At 38.0% G+C, this 19,556-nt stretch overlaps 1 protein-coding gene across 1 annotated transcript in view; it reads right to left on the bottom strand.

The window, feature by feature from the left end:
* EFCAB6 (EF-hand calcium binding domain 6) overlaps nt 1-19,556 on the bottom strand; it is a 117,604-nt gene that overhangs the window by 66,063 nt on the left and 31,985 nt on the right. Inside the window, 4 exon segments of the mRNA XM_074157980.1 lie at nt 7,724-7,743; nt 12,878-13,026; nt 14,713-14,867; nt 17,801-17,919. Coding sequence (XP_074014081.1) covers nt 7,724-7,743; nt 12,878-13,026; nt 14,713-14,867; nt 17,801-17,919 — 443 coding nt within the window.

The following is a 19,556-nucleotide window of genomic DNA, read 5'->3' as shown; positions in this document are numbered from 1 at the left end:
GCAACGGATGTGTTCATGCAACAGAATCAGAATATTTTTATTTGACTACACTTAAGGCATAGTTTTTTTCTCAGTTCCCATGGCAAGCAATTTCCATAATTTAGGTAGGAGAGTTTTAAATACGGGTTTATACTAACTCTTTTCTATGACTGTCTATTGCATTTTATAATTTTAAATTTGTTCCTGAACTTTTACTCTTTTTTAATTTGTTGTTTGTTTCTTTTTTTTTTTATTATTTTCTCTGAAGAAATCTGAGAAAAGATAACGGGGGGAAAGAAGAAGAAAGAGTGAAATAAAGGCTTTGGAACAATAACAGAAAAATTAGGAGTAAATAGTTCCTTCAGTGATTCAGTTTTCCTGGCTAAGCACTAGACAAATATCTTTCTGTTCATAAAATTCACCCTAAGAAAATTCTGTTTCCCTTTAGTCCCCCACAGAGATCCAGGGTGGCAGTAATAATACAGAGGATGAGCAATTATTTACTTCATCAGTTGGTCTGGGAAATACTTTAAAGTTTTGCAATCAAAAGATAATGGTCTTGTGAAACTACTATCTGGTATTTGAATTTTCTTTAGAGACTGTTGTCACTGCATTAAATCATATGGAAGCAAAACCTGATAATATACCTACCTCCCCCAGTAAATAAGTTAGGGAATCTGGTACTGAACCTACAAAGATAGCTTGTACTTCACAAGAAACAATTGTGCAGAATGTCTCGGTTTTACCCATGAAGATGAAATATCTGTTATGATAAAAATAAATTACAATTTGTTCAAATCTTAGATAATATGGGAAAGTTAAGATATACTACATCAGGATTTATTAAGCAGATTGCAATTGCTTATTTGGCTACCTTGCAACTTTAATTTTATTTATTCAAAAGGATTTCATTTTAACTCATTCCAGCATCAGTGATATGACTGGGGATGTACTGGTCAACAAAAAAATCATGATGTTATGTATAAATATAAACAATTCTTACAAGTATTTCTTTCACTGTGGGAGCCTCTAGGTGCTGGGGATTAAATAGTTCTTTCTTCAGCCTGTCTTTCACCATCTCAAATACCTCTGCCTTTGTTACCAATTTCATTCAGTAATGCTCCAGTTCAGTAAATGAATTAAAATCATGTAGTAAAGTGCCTTACTGACTCATGGCCTAAGTGCTGTAGGCGTTATTATTAGCTACCGCAATGTACGAAACTGATCTCTTTTTCCTATAAATTGCTAGGTAAATTCTTTCTTTTTGTGGTCATATATGTATATATATAGAGATGAAATATTGCAGAGCTAAAAAGAGCAGGTTTTATGTAATTATATTAGAAAGGAATTGTGATATATCATCTATATAAAATCACCTAATAAAAAATGCCAATACTACTTCTGAAGATATGCCCAGCGCTCCTTTTGCTTGTGTCAACCAGACTGAGAGCTTTAATTTTTTCAGTCTATTATTTGCTCATTCAATTCAGAAATACAGAGTGTACAATTTAAGAAGTGCAATATGTAGCAAATCAAAGTAATAAAGAAATCCAGCTCGTCCACTAAAGGGATGATCACACAATCTGCTGCACGGGACATACATATCATGACATTCCATCAAAACTGACAGAAAGGCATTTTAGCATAGTTCTGTACATCATGAGGGCCACAGAGCTAGTACTGATAGACAGCTCTTTATCAAAAGCTCATATTCCAGAACTAAACATTAAAGGCTAATCCAAAATCCAGAAAAAGTCAGATGAAGTTACTTTTGAAACTGGAGTGAACTATGCAACAGCAGGCTCAACACAACACCGCCAGTGTCACACATAAATTACAGTCTACCTGTCAGATGATAAACTGCAAACATAAACCTTTTACAAATATATGATAACATTCTCTGTTTCTATTATATAATATGAGCTTATAATAATTACTGCACAGTTCTGATTCTCATTAATTTCACCTATCCTACTGTTTTTATCCCTTCATCAAAAGAGATCTGCCTTGTCTGTAATTTCTCTTGTGTGCACAGGGACCATGGGGATGTATATTCAGTGCTAGGCAGTGTATTTGGACATACACTCTTATGACATCTCCCTTCTTTTCCAAAATGCTGTATATCAGATTAGGGTGTAGCCTTATCCTGCACATATTAATGCCTAATGACAAGCACAACAAGCTGCTCTCCTTTCGCATGTAACGTTAAATAGGTATTCATGTTCTGTGGTATTTTTATAGTATTTTATGTCTTCTGTATAACATTAAAACCATTATCTATGTTCCTTTAAACCTTTTACAATTCTGGGAACACTGAAGTTTATTTGATGCCAAGTTTCAGCAAAGGACACAAAACATTTTAGTCTCTCTTATGAATCCATTGCATTTAAGTAAGAACTTGAGTTAGGAGACTTTCCAATACTACTTGAATTCCTTGCCCTAAGATAAACAATCTCTTTTTAAAAGAGACTAAAATAAAAACAATGAAACAATGCAGATGAAAAATTACAACTTGATATTGCAATTCTAAATTTCTAAATTTGCAGGAGATGAGAGAGTTGGGGCTGTTCAGCCTGGAGGAGAGAAGGCTCCAGGGACATCTTATAGAAGCCTTCAAGTACCTAAAGGGCACCAACAGGAGAGTTGGGAAGGGACTCTTTATCAGGGAGTATAGTGATAGGACAAGGGGTAATGGTTCTAAACTGAAAGAGGGGAGATTTAGGTTAGATCTTAGGGAGAAATTCTTTATTATAAGTGTGGTGAGGCACTGGAACAGGTTGCCCAGAGAAGTTGTGGATGCCTCATCTCAGGAAGCGTTCAAGGCCAGCTTGGATGGGGCTTTGAGCAACCTGGTCTAGTGGGAGGTGTCCCTGACCATGGCAGGGGGATTGGAACTGCATGACCTTTAAGTTCCCTTCCAACCCAAAACTCTATGGTTCTATGCAACAATAAGACTCTGAAAGAACTATATGATGTCACGTCTTCAAATGACTCAAATGCCAATGCTTTAGGTGACTGGGACAGCACATGTGATCAAGAACAAGAACTATCAAACAATACACTCCACATAATGGAATGTATAAAAATAATATAGTAATAATATTTTAGTAATATAGTAATATATAAAAATATAGTAATAATAGTTTTTATTGTAAAAAAAAAAGCTCAACTAATTTATACTGAAAAATGCCTGCTCAGATTATTTTAAATGCCTTTTTGTTTCTGTGTTTCAGAATATATGGAGAAACTTTTCTGAAAAGATTCTAGGAGGCTAGAGAAGTTGTTTTATTGTTAATTCCTTGGTGTTGAAACACTTGTATAACTATTTTTTTCTAGGATTTGGGTTTTAAAGTAAATCACAGAATATTGCAAGATTCACAAAAAACATCAAAGGGTGCCTCACTCATGCTTTTATAAAACATCAATCTGATTCAACATTTTAAAGTCAAATTTGTAGAATAGTTACAGGGAACATTATATTTCTAGCATGCACATTCGAAAGCACTGCTACTAGGTTGGGATTTTGTTTTCAGAATATGGATTTACAGGGACCAGTAGCATTTTAGACTCTAACACATCAAGAACAATTCAGAAAAAATAATCAGTTGGAAGAAAAAGGGAGCAGGCACTTGCTTGTGTGCTGGGCAGTGATGTGATGACGAATAGAAGTATGCTGCATGAACCTATTAAAAACTTTTAGATAAGAACATGAATGTATTTCAGTCCTGGAACAGAAGACATTCAAGTTCAAATCTATTTCTATCTCCTGAAAAAAAGGAGCAAGAAACTTACTTTTGCTACCTCTAAGACATGAAGAAATGTCTTTACTTGGTTTACATGTTTTTTTCATAATAGCAGAACACCCACTCGCACGGTTATATAAATATTTAGGAATGTTACAAATTCACATGTTTAGACATTAATAATGAGTTCACTGGTGAGATCACTGCTCTGTTCAACTATCGCATACAGCAGCTGAGCAGAACAGTATTTGCTAAATGTTATTATTCAGACCCTAGTGTGAAAAGAAAATATGACATCCAAGAAGATTTTTCTTGTGTTGATCACATGAGACTGAACATTTTTCATAGTATTCCTCCTACATTGTGTCAAAGTCAGTAGGTATTGCATTTCATTTTATCAATAAGAAAATCAGCTTTTCTGGGAGGTATCACACTTGATAGACTTGATAGACTGTGGTAGGAAGCGATCCACTTGTGCCCAGAGACAGCCCTGAACAGGTGGAAGAGTGGACAGAGGGAAAGCAGACCAGGTTTGGAGATGAACCCTGAATAATCAGGATATAGAATCAAAGAATCATATAAACCTTCAGGTTGGAAAAGACCTTTTAGATCACCAAGTCCAACTGTTAACCTGAGCACTGAACCACGTCCCTCAGCACCACATCTACATGTCTTTTAAATACCTCCACGGATGGGGACTCAACCATTTCCCTGGGCAGCCTGTTCCGGTGCTTCATAACCCTTTGGGTGAAGAATTTTTTCCTAATATCCAATCTAAATCTCCCCTGGCACAACTTGAGGTCATTTCCTCTTGTTCTATCACTTGTTACTTTGGAAAAGAGACCATTCACCACCTTGCTACAGCCTCCTTTCAGGTAGTTGTAGAGAGCAATATGGTCTCCCCTCAGCCTCTTTTTCTCTAGGCTAAACAATCCCAGTTCCCTCAGCCCCTCCTCATAACACTTGTGTTCCAGATGCCTCACCAGCTTTGTTGCCCTTCTCTGGACGTGCTCCAGCACTTCAATGTCCTTCTTGTAGTGAGGAGCCCAAAACTGGACACAGTATTCAACGTGGGGCCTCACCAGTGCCGCGTACAGCGGGACAATCACTTCCCTAGTACTGCTGGCCACACTATTTCTGATACAGGCCAGGATGCTGTTGGCTTTCTTGGCCACATGGGCACACTGCTGGCTCATACTCAGCCAGCTGTCAACCAACACCCCCAGGTCCTTTTCCATCCAATGACTTTCCAGCCACTGTTCCCCAAGCCTGTAGCGCTGCATAGGGTTGTTGTGACCCAAGTGCAGGACCCGGCACTTGGCCTTGTTGAACCTCATACCATTGGCCTCGGCCTGTCCAGATCCGGCCTGTCCAGATCCAGACTCTCCAGATCCTTCTGTAGAGCCTTCCTACCCTTAAGCAGATCAACACTCCTGCCCTACTTGGTGCTGTTTGCAAACTTACTAAGGGTGCACTCAATCCCCTTGTCCATATCATTGATAAAGATATTAAGCAGAACCAGCACCAATACCAAGCCCTGGGGAACGCCACTTGTGACCGGCTGCCAACTGGACTTAACTCCATTCAACACAACTCTTTAGCTCCCCCATCCAGCCAGCTTTTTACCCAGTGAAGAGCAGAGTACACCCAGCCAAGCCATGAGTAGCCAGTTTCTCTGGGAGAATGCTGTGGGAAACAGTGTCATAGTCTCTACTATGTCTAGGTAAACAAAGTCTGCAGCCTTTTCCTTGTCCACTAGGCAGGTCACCTTGTCATAGAAGGAGATCAGGTTAGTCAAGCAGGACCTGCCTTTCATAAACCCACGCCCTGATTGTCTGGTTGTCCTGTACATACCGCATGATGGCACTCAAGAAGAATCTGTTCCACAACCTTCCATGGCACTGAGGTCAGACTGACAGGCCTGTAGTTCTCCAGATCCTCCTTCTGGCCCTTATTGTAGATGGACATCAGATTTGCTAACTTCCAGTCAACTGGTTCTCCCCCGGTTAGACAACACTACTGATAAATGATGGAAAGCAACTTGGTGAGCACTTCCGCCAGCTCCCTCAGTACCCTTGGGTGGATCCTATCCAGTCCCATAGACTTTTGTGTGTCTAAGTGGTGTAGCAGGGCACTCACCATTTCCCTTGGATTATGGGGGCTCCCTTCTACTCCCCATCCCTGTCTTCCAGCTCAGGGGACTGGGTACCCAGAGAACAACTGGTCTTACTATTAAAGACTGAGGGAAAGAAGGTGTTAAGTACCTCAGCCTTTTCCTCATCCTTTGTCACTGTGTTTCCCACTGCATCCCGAGACAGCCAATGTTACCAGTCAACACAGGGATGTCAACAGCTGAAAATTAACACACCTGGATCCCTCTCTTGGAAGCAGCAACTATCAGGGATGTCCAGGACCCTGGCAGAGGCAAAATGGGCATTGGGACCCTGCCTGCGCTGCTCTCCTGGGGCAGTTTGCTGCCCAAGGCAACGGAATGTCTTTTGACTAAGAAATGAGAACACTACAGATGCAAATGGCAGATATCAAACAAGTGTGATAGATAACAGAACGAGATAACAGAAACTTTCAAATGGAATTGTAGATACTAACCCATTCTCAAGCAGGTTTTTTCCTAATGAGGTCTTGCAGGGGCTGATTTTTAGCCCTGTGCTATACATCCTTTTTATGCACACACATACACATACATATACATGTGTCTGCGTGTGTATAAACAGAGTAAACACAGGTCTCTCTCTCGTTCTGTATATATATTTTTATACATATATACCTACACATGTGTACATATAACCTAGAAAAAACCCCAAAACTTTAAAATGTCAGATGACCATAGATAATTGAAAGGCAGATAGAATGGTAAAATGACAAAGAGAACAAACCACTGACAAAGCATGGCTGGGAAGAATAAGCACAAGCAAAGAACAAACTTTCTAATAAAGTCCTGCATTGAGAAATGGAGAAAATATGCCAGAATAGAATCTTAATTATAAGAAGCAGTTACTCTTAAAGATTTGCAGGTCATAGTGTATAATCAAAGCATAAATAAATTGCCAGTCTGATGTAAGGCATAAGGGACTCAGGCAATCCATGGATGTAGAAACAGGGGAACCCTTAGCAGTATCTGGAAAGTTATATTCTTTATTTTTCTGGTATGAGTGCAACTTCTATGAAAGCACCAATTCTCATTTCTGTCATAACATTTCATGAAATATACAGAAAAACTAGCAGGGGTTCAAAGGCAGCCACAGGGATTATTAAAGAACTGGCCAACATGACTTCCAGTGAAATTGTAGGGTGGCAATAATTTTTGTTTATCAGAGAGGTTGTTACAGATTATTTAGTCCCTGGTTGCACATATCTATGTTAAAGAAACTTGAAAAACAGACTCTGTGTGCTGCAGTAACAGAAAACAAAGACCGGCAGCCACCAGATTACTTTGAAGCAGATATGAGACACAAATGTTTAGCTGTAAGAGTAATTAACAGAGGCAACACCTAAAAATAATTGCTCTTACTTCATCAAGCACAAGGAATGCCTGCTTTAAAGGGGGATAAGCATCTTGGATGTATCTGTGCAGCTTCTGAAGAACAGTGTCACTGGAGAAAGCTTCATCTCCTCCGGCTGGATTTACTCTGCAAGAGGAAAAAAGACAATCTTTGCAATGCTTTCATGTCTCACCCTCTTTTTCTCACTGTTCTCCTCAGAGCAGGAAGAATAAATCACCTCATTAAGACTCGGGTTTGATAGGCTTCAAAATAAGAGTGCACTTACCATTGCCAAAAGACTTTTTAACTGAATTTATTCAAGGGTGACCATCAAGTCAATGCACTACTCATTTTCAAGAAATACGTAGACACAGGTTACTCACATCAAAAATGAACTTCCTACTTACTTATGTTTTTTTCTCATAGGAATTGTCTGCCTGTTTTCAAAGGTGCTTCCAGGATCCTGGAATTTTTCTAAAAATTGTTGCCAAGCAATTTTACCTGTGGCTCTCAGTCCAAATCTAATTTTTAAAAGAGAAAAGAGTTCTAAAAGATTTTCTTACAAAAAACCTCTATGTTCCAAGAAGAATTTTGAATTAGAACATCACATCATGATTATAATATCAACGTGGGCAACATTCATAATTAGAATAAGCTTGCAGAGCTTTTTTTTGTTACTAAATAAGTAAACTGGGCCAACTTATTTTCTTAATTCCAAATGTCTAGCTGTGGAAGAAATAGATCCCAAGTGAGAATTCATCTAACCAAATGTACATGCCTGCACCTGAGCAAGTCACTCTAAGTTCCCTTTATAGTCACTGGGGAGAAACAGGCACTTTCAGGACAGGATTCATCTCATTCTAAAGTAGACATATCAAACTGGTTAGATGAATCCTGCCCGTTGTTTCTCTCCGGTGACTATAAAATGGAGCCTAGGAGGAGCAGTTCAGGCATAGACATTCACATTACAGATGTCTAGAATAAGATAGTACTTAATGCATCCTTTCTCATTATTTACACATAACAGTAGACAAACTAACTAAGGGGGATGGTATGTTGATTTTTTAAAATGTTATCATGTTCACTGTATCCAAATTTGAAAACTTCGATAGTAGTGGAAGTGCTAAATTATGTTAAAAATCCTGGGAAGTTAACTAGTATCATATTCCATGAACAGTTACTTTAAAATCAATAAGGACCGGATCCCATGGCTCCCCAAACCATTGGCATATCTCCTATTCAGTTTCAGGTACTCCAGAAAGCTCCAATGAGCATGGCTAAATGCACTCCTGCTTCAAATGGTGTTTTGTAGGCAATTATATCCCTCAGATATTATCAGAAACATGCTGACTTGCTACTCTAGTCATCTCAGAAAAGCTTTTAAAACTCCTGATGCTCCTTAAAATGGTGGCAGATGGTGTTTAGAGCATTTGTTAATCCAGGATGCATAGGACAAAGCTAAAAAATTACCAAATGCAGTCAGAGGTATGCAAGAATTCCTTTTTGGACTATCCAGCAATTTCTCAAGCTCAACAAGGCTTGAGAAAACAAAGCTAAAAACCAAAAGTTACAAGAGTCACAGCATTCGGGTTTTGGTCAACCGCAACCTGACATCACCGGGTATTTAATGGACAAGGAGGGAACCTGACTTTTTACAGTGGTCCTGCCTGTGAGTAACACACACAGAGCAAGGTTCAGTGGGTCAAGAGCTGAGCATCTCCCACTGCACAAATAGCACAATTCCAGTAGAGCCCAGAAGAGGGACTGGGAAGGGCCAAGCACCAAAGACTCAAGGTAAATGAAGACAGAGGCAGTGCTGGCATTGAAATTTCACCAGGGAAGCCATTTCCTTCCCTGCAGGGAAGGGCTTTGCCAACAATACTATTGAGGGATAGGTTATTAAAAAAAAGCTGTGGGAAGGATAGATATTTCATATCTGATTATTGTCTTGGATAAATGAATATGAAACAAACAGTATGAGATAACAGATGATCTTTAAAATGAAGGCCAAGATAACAACTGTTATTTTGAACCCCCAACAGAGATCTCTTCACATTCAAATGTCTGTGGTCTACTAAATCACTCAGATCGCACTGTAGAGAGTAATTCTGCACTGAAAACAAGCAACCAGCCAAAGCTACGTCAGTCAGAGCAACAGACCTCCCCACTTCCACCTCCTTGCTCAGAAGCCCTACAATCGCCTCTCAGACTTCGGCGGTGACAATTGCCAAAATCCTGGGAGCTGAAGGGAACTGAGGCAGAAATACTAATGCGGATGTGTGAAGGTCTGGCATTACTAGTTATGATGGGTGGTGGCATTGATCAGTTCACAAGGTGCAGCGGTCTTTCCCTGTTCTGTAAATGGGTAACGGATTGTGGAGCTCTTCCAGTTCTGCCTGTGGCTGGCAAACATAGCACTTTTCTCTTGCAGGTTTTATCATGGAAAGGGATGTATCAGGCCCTCACAGGGGCTGGGGCTGGGGAGAGGAGGCAGGGGGTGCGCGGAACTTCCCAGCAATAAGTTTTGTGGATCAAACGGAAAAAAGCCCTATTTAGACAAGACTAAGTCAGTGGGAATTAAAACTGAGGAAGGACTTTGGAGCATTTTTTAAATTTCAAAACAATGTCTCTTTATAGTTAGAATACTGGCCCTCAGCTTTCAAGTGCTGCTAGAAGGGCAGTAAATACAATATTTACATGCAATAGGTAGAATGACTGAGGCACAGAAAGATCGTTCCACGGTAGGGCCAGAAAAAATGTGCATTTTTTGTGAGTGGAAATCCAGCATTTTATCTACTATTGTAGGCCAGCCAGTTTATTAAACTAATAAAAATAAATTCTGCATGGCTTTTCGGAAGTATGCTTATGGTATTGTACAAGTACAAAAAAGTACACTTCCCAAAGAATTGACTGCTAAGAGCTGTGACAACACAGATACCTGGTAAAACCATGTGATATCTCATAGTGATCCTTTACAAAACACTGCCCATTGAGAAATTTTTAACCATCAGTGCCTTAGCATCTGATACTTTTATACAAATCATAAATTAAAGGAATGAAGCATGAGGGTAACACAAAAAGTTTAAAACTACCTCTGCTGCTGAAAACTGTCCTAGTGTTTTTAACTGATGTTATGTTCGCCAAAGTCCTGACCAACCTAGCATGATGATTTACCTCACATCACAAATAAAAGTCACCAATTAGAAATCCTGGCAGCCACCAGAAAAGAGTCTTAGAAGTTAGATTCTCCATCGGCAAAGCCTTCATTCTGGGCATGTATAATTTGCCCTCAACTGTCAACAAGAATACCTTTCACTCGCACCCCTCAACCTGTGAAGGGACACAACCCACAGCAAAGCTCCAAAACAAAACCAAAATATTTCTGATGTGGGAATGACGAAACAGTGTGAAATTAATTCCTTCATTTTATGCAACTCTTTATATAAACTCAAGTTCACGATGTTTTACTTCTAAGTGAAAGAATTTTCAAGAGTAGAAGTGAAGGAATGCAGGGTATTCAGGACTCAGATGAGTGATGTCCTTTGATTGAAGTACACCTCAATGGTCTGCCTCTGATGTGTTTGATCTTGCTGCAGTGGGGACATATACCGAGAGATAAGTGTATGGGTAATCTGGTCCTAAACCAGTCAAGGATGAAATCCTAGCTGAAGTCTAAAGCAAAATTGCATAGACTTCAATGGGCCCTGAATTTTATATCAGGAGCCCATGAGATGTAAATACCTCAAGCAACCATAAAATGCTGTCATGTATTATTTCTTATAAACAGCTCCCTGGCACATCTCATGTCATATTATTTAAATAGAATCTTAAAAACCTTGAAATCATGTCCCTTGCCCATCAATTACTATTACATTTATTATCAGCTACAATGAAGTTACTTCATTATTAGAATTAGATGACTATGAGGAACTTTTGCTGTTGTTCCATTCACCCGGTGGAGCTTTTGAATTACATCATCTGAGAAATATCACCTAAGAGATATGGCATACATAGGCTTGAACATTTCTGTTTACAGCATCATTAAAATGTCACTATATTTTTCAAATGCTAGAGAATGCTCCAGTGGAAGAATACATGCAGAAATCTTTCCATTATGCAACTGCTCTTAGGAGGAAGATTTACTTTAAGATTTAAACTAGCAAGTGACATGAATTGAAAAAAAAACTGTAATAGCAATTTTTTGACAAAGTAATAGTTGATCATTGTTATATCACACTGTGAATGACTAGAAGCAAATCAGATTTATCTGCTGAATGCACAAAGCAATATGGTTAGTGCAGATGACACTCTCATACAGCACCTGCTGCTGTAAAACGTATATCCGCACTGAGCTTTCAGCTAACTAGTGCATATAAAGAAAAAAATAACTCAACTGATTATTTACACAGATGATTCTATTCTTCCAACAATTTACACAGATAGACTATAAATTGTGGAATTATTAAGCAGTAATGCATGATCTGGTTACTGACTTCCTCACACTGTATGATTTGGGTGCCTTGTCCTGTTGTTGTAAGCTTAAGCAATATTTTGGAGTAAAAATGCTGTGTAAGAGTTAAGTTGTTCTTCCTTTCTCTTTGACTGGCCATATGCCCTTGGCACTATTGCCAACAAGTATAAAGTATATTCTGGCAGTTTTCTTCTCACAGTTTTTGGTTTCTGAGTACAAAAGATTAATCATGAGAGATCCTAGACTAGATTTAACCAAAAGCCACAAAAACATCCATTCCTGTGATATTTTGACTTTGAAAAGGACATACAAGTTAGGAAGCTAGTCAACATATGCTGAAGTGATCATATCCAGGAAATCACATTTTGGAAAATGTCCTGTGGCCTAAACTGTATGCTGAGATTCTTGAGGCTGGGCAAGAAAATGTTTTCTGTCTATCTTCTGGACACTGTACTGCCCACAAGATGATTTGAATTTTGGTCGTAATACTACAAAGATGCCTGGTTAAAGTAAAATAGTACATTGACTTGAATCCAGTAGTTGGCATGATTTCTCAACCTTCATAGTAGTTTTAATAAAAATATTTACAATGTCAAAGCCTCATTCAAAAGATTTTTGCCTCATTTTAGTTTAAATTCAAATTTCCATGTATGAAATTTTTATTATTATGTAGCACAGAAATGTCCCTTCAGTTACCTTTTTCAGTGACTAAGTGAAAGCTTTCAGCATTAGTTCATTCATCCAATTCAGTTTCACTTCTGCCTTTCTTTTCATTGCCACACCAGCATATTTAAAAAGGACAGGCTTGTAGACTCACACTGTCACCATGCGAATATGGTGGTAAGTCATGAAGCTGCTCTTCCAGCAAATTCACACCATCCCACATCACTAGTCATTTGAATGCAAGAGAATAATGCTCCCTTTAGGAAATTAAACACAAATTTGTGACCAAATAGAAGTAAGAAAGCAGTAAGTTAAAGCTTCTACTCCATTAAACCTATATTCCTTACTGAAAAAAACTTTGTTTTATACCCAGCTATATCAGGTTTTACATCCTGTGCCATATACACTGCAACACAGGCACAAGTAAGATGAATTAATGATGATAGTCTCAAAAAGCAATAATAAAGTTATAAGGCAGCAGTGCTAAAAAATGTCCCCTAAGAAAATAATATGATTCTTACCTATTCATTAGCTCTTGAAAAGTTTCATTTGGCAAAGGAAATATAAAGCCATTTATAACTGAATTCAAGTAATCCAAAGACACAAATCCACTCTGACTGACATCAATTGCTCTGAAGGCTTTTTCAGTGTCCTCATAGGCTGAACACAGCTGTAATGAATACAATTTATAGTGTTTTGTTCAGAAAAATCAAGTTCATAAAGCTTTTAAGATAATAATGCATTTTTTACAAGACCTTTTCAAATGTTCTTCTTTGTGAACTGATCAAATAGGTTACCCTGGCATGCTCTGACCGTCAGATGTTTAATTAATAAGCTCACTACAAAACAGTATTCCCAATCACACACTCTCAAATGACAAGTCAGACAAGTTTCTCAAATAATAACTCTGCCTCAAAATTCAGAGCTAAAAATACTTGGTGGATCAGCCTGTTTGATAACACCTGTCTTAACTTAACTTTAAAACCATCCATGGCATAACCTAGTATCAAAGTTCCCTTTTTTAAAACGGGTCGTTAGCACAATGAATACTGGAAAATGTGGGAAGACACAGAATAGTTAACATAGCTGTTGTATAAACATATCACACATTTCTTTGGTTATTTTTTTAATTCATGGGATGTTGCAAAGGAGCTGTGTGGATGTGTTTTGCTTATGGGACTTGTAAAATGCCTGAAAGTTGACTTACTGCAGATTTTGATAAGGCTCATGAAACAATAGGAAGACTGGTTTGTTTTTCTGAAATTGTAGCTCACACTGGGTTGTTGAATACTGCAAGCATCCCTAAGGCTTTTCTCCCCCCCGCCATTTTTTGACAAGTATCCCATCTGCTTCTAAGCTGATTATTGTTCATTCAAAACTGCCGAAATCACAGTGTAAAGATAATGTATAGAGAGACTTTAGAAAGCCCAAAATAAACATCAAGGACTGGGAGGGCTTGTAAGGTGAGATGTACTGTGCTTCCAATCCAGGCCTTGACCTCCATATCAAAGATATAGAAGATGAAAAAGGGTCAAGATGTTGAATGTCCCTATAGCCTTGTTTGTCCCTCCTCTCCTGTCTTTTCAAGGCCGAGAAAGCACAATTACAGATCTGTGCAATTGAGTTTGTAGTAGAATATACAGTCTTGATGCACAGTATCAACTTCTCTTTTCTTAGAGAGTCAGGATTTTCATGACATGAAGGCACAAGAGTGAGTGTTGGAAAATTTTCTTTCTTTTCACCTTCCCATAAAGCAGCTGGAACACAGTCATTTTCCACCATCACGTTCCCCAACTCTCTTCAGTTAAGATCACATCTAAGAGCATGTGGAGAGGTCATTTCCCATGTCTATTCCAGCTCCACTCTCTATTCTAAGCTCGCCACCACATATAAAGAAATGTGTTTCTGCAGTAGCACCTGTCCAATAATAATTTATTTCATGCAGGTCAGAAAATAATTGTCTGACAATGATAACTAGTCATTACTCAGTGTAAGTCATTACTTACTTTGATCTGACAGAGTGATCTAGCAATTCACATTATGAAACACCTTACCCATCAAGCTTTGATGCACTCTCATTTTGTTTTAGCCGAAGGAATCTGGGAGTTCTAATATGTACATTTTTAATGCTGTGAATCTAATAAGCAAGACTGGAACACACAAAATAAAACAGAGCTGCTACTTCTGCTAACCAGCTTTAAAAGCAAACAAGAAACCCTGTGCATGGAATTTGTTCATAAAAGAAGTTGGTATAATTAACTGGCCTCAAAGCTTGGCAATTTTGTTTTCCTGTGATGGTTTGCCTCAGCTTCTCCACCTGACAAAGTATTCTGAGGTATTAATGGCACTCTCTTACCTTTTCTCTAAATGCCCTCTCGGTGCTATCCAGACTGCGCTCTGTCACAGCACGCTCAGCTGGTGAAGACTGTAGGAAAACTTTTTCTGGTGAAGACTGGAGAAAACGTTTTTTCTGCTTCTGTTCCCTCTCTTTTATTTTCTGGCAGATTAGTGCTGTTAGAAAAAAAAAATGATTTAGCAAGGTCTGCAGCTTTGTCAGCTTCAAAGAAATAAAGCCATCTAAAACTCTTAAAGACTGTTTTTGTTAACTGGATAAATCTTTACATACAAACAGACTAATTCAAACCTGAACTACAACTTTCTTGTATTTTCTTGTATTTCAGACTTCATCAGTAGTTCAAAGTTATGTTAACTAATCTGTGCATTTGTTATAGTAGTTTTTCATTTTATATTTCTTCTAAAACGTTATACACATAACCTACAATCTTAACAGGTAACTTTATTACATTTTGTATCTGAAGGTACTACTAGAAACTAGCTCTCTCTGTCATTATGTGTCCAGAATGGTCCTCTACCAAAAATATGTTTTCAGAAAATGGAAGACAATGTCCTTATAGGCCTTTGATAAAAAACATGCCTATTGACCTTGAAAAGCCTCTTGTCTTTTCCATTTCCTTCACATACTCCTGTCTCACTGTCCCGTCTTAGCTCCCACAGTCCTTGGAAGAGCTTCCAATTACTGGAAGTCAAACAGTCCTCCTCGATGATTCCCCATCAAAAAAAAAACCACCACAACAAACCAATAGCAAAACCAAACCAATTCTGTGGAATATTTATTTCAGCTGGCCTGAGCAGCTCATTTTACGATGGTGGTTTGTTGTATACTGCTCTACCTAGTGTGTTGTTGGCATGTGTACTCTTTGGGATAACGGTTCTGCTGCAAATGTGTTATATTTGATTCAGAGCACAGCAGCAACCACTGTGACAGGCAAGACACAGGCATTTTGAGAGCCTTATGCACAAAGAGTATGTGCACGAAACTCTTTCAAAGGTTATTCCAGTGGGGCTACATAGGAAACAAAATGTTGTTGTGTATGGAAAAGGAAACCAAAGTGTGACTACGCTGTGCTTAGGGCATGCTCTCCACTATTCCCTGGGCCCGCTCAGTGGCCTGCTGAACACAGACTTTCCTTCCTATGTAAATAAAGCTATACTTTTTATTACTTAAACTTTTGAAAATAATTTGTCTGAATGCTCAATTCCATTTAGAACTGCCCTATTTTGATTTAGTTTCAGTTGGGTACTAATATTGATTAAACAAATATCACTCAGTTTTCACCTCAGATATGAACCAGAGAGGTTACCACTAATTTATCTGGATGATTCTAAAATCTGTTTTTAGACCAATGTTGAGTGGGTGAAAAATAAAGTGGGGGGGTGAAAGAGATGGAACTGGGAATCAGAGGGCAAGAGGTGAATTCAAGACACGTGAGCACAATAAGGCTGCAGGAACACCCCATAAGCAAGGTCTCTGAATGTGTGAGGTATCCTATGGTGGAATGAGAGGGGAGGTTGTGTTCCATGCCCCATTAACTTTATGGATTAATTAAGAGGGTTAATCATGCACAATACAACATTTACTGGGAAAGAGGAGGAACCTTAATTTGTAAGATTATTTCTCCACAATTTCAGTACCCCACATGGGAAAAAAATCCTTCTATTTTTGATAGTTCTATTTACTTCTAGTAATGGTTTCAAAGCAATCTTTGATGGTACTGCACAAACTTACAAACCTATATAGTCACACCGTGGTCGTGTAAAATGGTGAGGAGAAAAAGTATTATTAAAATACTAGGTATTCTGACTTCAGGATTTCAAAAGAGTTCAGCTTCTTCTGATCCTACTGAAGCCAATGGGAACTGTTGGTATTCATGGCCTTTGAACATCAGGCCATCTATTCAAAAACTGATTTAAAAATAATTCCTACCACCCAAGGGAAGACTTTTTGTCAGGAAGAGGATAATCATAATTCAGACTTCTGGACTGCTGGCTTCGCTTTTCTAGACCAGGATAGGTTTTTTTTTTATTCTTCTGTAATTCTCTTTGTGAAGTGCTAAATTTTGAGTAGTAAAACATGAAAGAGACCATGTTTGAAGCTAATGCTCTTTAGCCTGCAAAGTACAGGTAAGACTTTACTGGCATTCTTCAGCAAAGGTAAGTTTAAATACTTTTTTTTTTTAAACAAAAATAAATGAAAAATTAATTAGCAGTTAGTCTCACACTTGTGAAAAATCCAACTGCCAAAATATCATATGTGTACATGTGTGACGGAGAAAATATCTTTGTAAATACACTAAATTGAATTTCAAGATATGCAAACAGATTTAAATTATTTTTAAATGTACTGGAAGGGCCTTTCTCAGTATCTTAATTTGAGCACCTTCCTAAACTCACATCTCCATAGACACCAATCACCTTTCACTCAGGAACAACCCCTTGTGCCACCTTGGACTGTCTTGCAAATATTCAAACCAATATGTTCTGTATCTACTGTTATGCTGACCCTTATATTTGACAGGACCTGCCCATACACATTCACAAACTGACTTAATTACTGTCCATGAATCCTTCTTAAACATCCTTAAGGTTGATGCCTACAACAAAGACATTCCCAACACTCCAATAAGTTAGGTTGCTGCTATGCTTGAAAATACTGTCATGCTGACAAAAAATGTCTTACAGTCACCTTGACCTCCCCAACTTGTCCAAGTTCACCGTTTTGTTGCTGTCTTAGAATATAAGTTCTTTGTTACGAAGATAACCTCTGAAGTTCAGTATGATCGAATACTTGGTGAAAACTGAGTTTTCTAAATGCTACAAGATTCCAAGTTGCAGCGACAAATTATTTATGAAAGTTTATGAGCTTGCACTGGTGATTTTATTTTTGGACCATGTAATATGTAACCTTTTGATTTTAAATGCAGTTTTCACACACACTTGGTAGAATTTCCCAGGCCAAAGGAAACTGGCTTTCTTTTCCTCCCTGCCCTAGTTGTATCTGCTGAAAATCAGTGTCTACCAATGTCCTAAAAAACTGCAAACTGGATCCATCAAGTACAGTTTCCACTCCTTTTCTGAGCACTTACCCAGAACTTCACTTTCTGCACTTTTCTCTTTAACTGTGTCTGCACTTATGCCAAAATTCTTCAGAAATTCTTTATAATCAGTGACATTAGAGTTTCTAACACAGTAATAGTTCCACAGCCTAGAGAAAGAGAGACATTTTTTTAGAGCACAGCTATTCTAGATTATACTTGTAGTGAACTGAAGAAATAGGAAATTTATCAAATCTTTAGACACACAATATGTAAAAAGATTGTGAAAAATAAAGCAGCAGTGAATTACTTTTTTCTACCTTCCCACTACTTTTTTCTCTGGTCTCTTTCCTCTGTCCAAGATTGCCTATAGTATGTGAGTTGTCTGCATAATATCATTTAAATCCTAAATACAAGTGCCATTTTCTTGGCCATCTACATGAACGTGAATTTTAATATATCTGCACAAGGACTTTTCTCTTCTAATAATATAAGAATATTATGATAGTCTTAAGCAAATTCCAGTGTAACTTATGATAAGTCACACCTAAACTCTGTAGCAAGTTGTCTGGATTTTGTAGCAGGCTGGAAAATTTGCAGCAGCTTCATCTGGATTAAATGGGAACCTCACTTCACAATTAGAACTCATTTCCACATGGTATTAACTTCTACAGCTTTGAAATTAATCTTAGATTGCAAGCGTTCATTTTTTAGATATCTCCCCTGATTGGCAGCAGAGTTGTTAATACCGTATACACTTGTCATCCTCAGATTGTATCCAAATGCTTGGAAAAAATGAGCAGTTTTCACCTTTCAGAACAAGTTTGTTAGAGAATCCAGGACCACTTTATCACAAGTTACTGTGGGATTTATCTCCAATCCCCTTTAGAAAACACTGCTGTGACTCATGGTCATGCTTTATCTTCCTAATCATGAAACTTAGAAAGATGTAGTTTTTAAGATTAAAATTAAAATTCTGTTGCATAAAGAGGATCCATAAAGTTTAAAGCTAAAACAGTACCATTGGAACACCTTGTGTATCACAGACAACTAAGTTTCTCTCAATTTCCTTCGCATTTAGCCCCATAATTATTCTCTAAATACAATAAAACTTGTTTCTGATTAAAGAGTGTCTGACAAAAATGCATCTAGTTAGTCCTGATGAATTTGTTCTGATGACTAATAACGGAAGAATTGATTGCCTTATTTTTTCATTTGAATTTGTCTGTCTAGTGAAGATACTACACCATATGATGTAGTCACCTCTTAACCTCCCCTTTCAGGGGCTAAACAGATTGTCTGCTAACATTAAGCTCTAAAGCATCCACACCATCCTTTGAATCATGATTGTGGCTTTTTATTTTTTTTGCACAATTTTCCAACATCCTCGGAATGAGAGCGCCTTATGTGAAGCTGTGTTCTGGCTTTGACTTTGACAATATATGAAAATAAAAGTCTTATTTCTGTTCAATACTGTTCCCAGACATATTTGGGTTATTAACCCTTTCAGAGAGCCTCATAGTAGAAACTAATATCTTACAAAAAAAAAGACAAACACCACCCTTTTATAACCCACTACTTGCATCAGCATGGGAGGCAAGGAGGGAAATTCCACTTGCAATTTGTGGGACCATTTAAGTGATAAAGAGAAGAGAATGTAGTTAGCCATTTGGAAAATTCCATCTGGGACAAAAAAGAGACTTGCAGTGTAACATACACCATTTTCCTCTCTATTCTTTGGGCTGTGTGGCAAAGTGTGAAGGCATGATTAGCTGATAAGATCATCATCATCATCCCATCATTTTTG

The sequence above is a fragment of the Numenius arquata genome, chromosome 1, assembly GCF_964106895.1.
Source record: "Numenius arquata chromosome 1, bNumArq3.hap1.1, whole genome shotgun sequence".
Lineage (NCBI taxonomy): Eukaryota > Metazoa > Chordata > Aves > Charadriiformes > Scolopacidae > Numenius > Numenius arquata.
The sequence above is the reverse complement of the archived record's forward strand: the minus strand, read 5'-3'. Positions and strand labels throughout refer to the sequence as shown.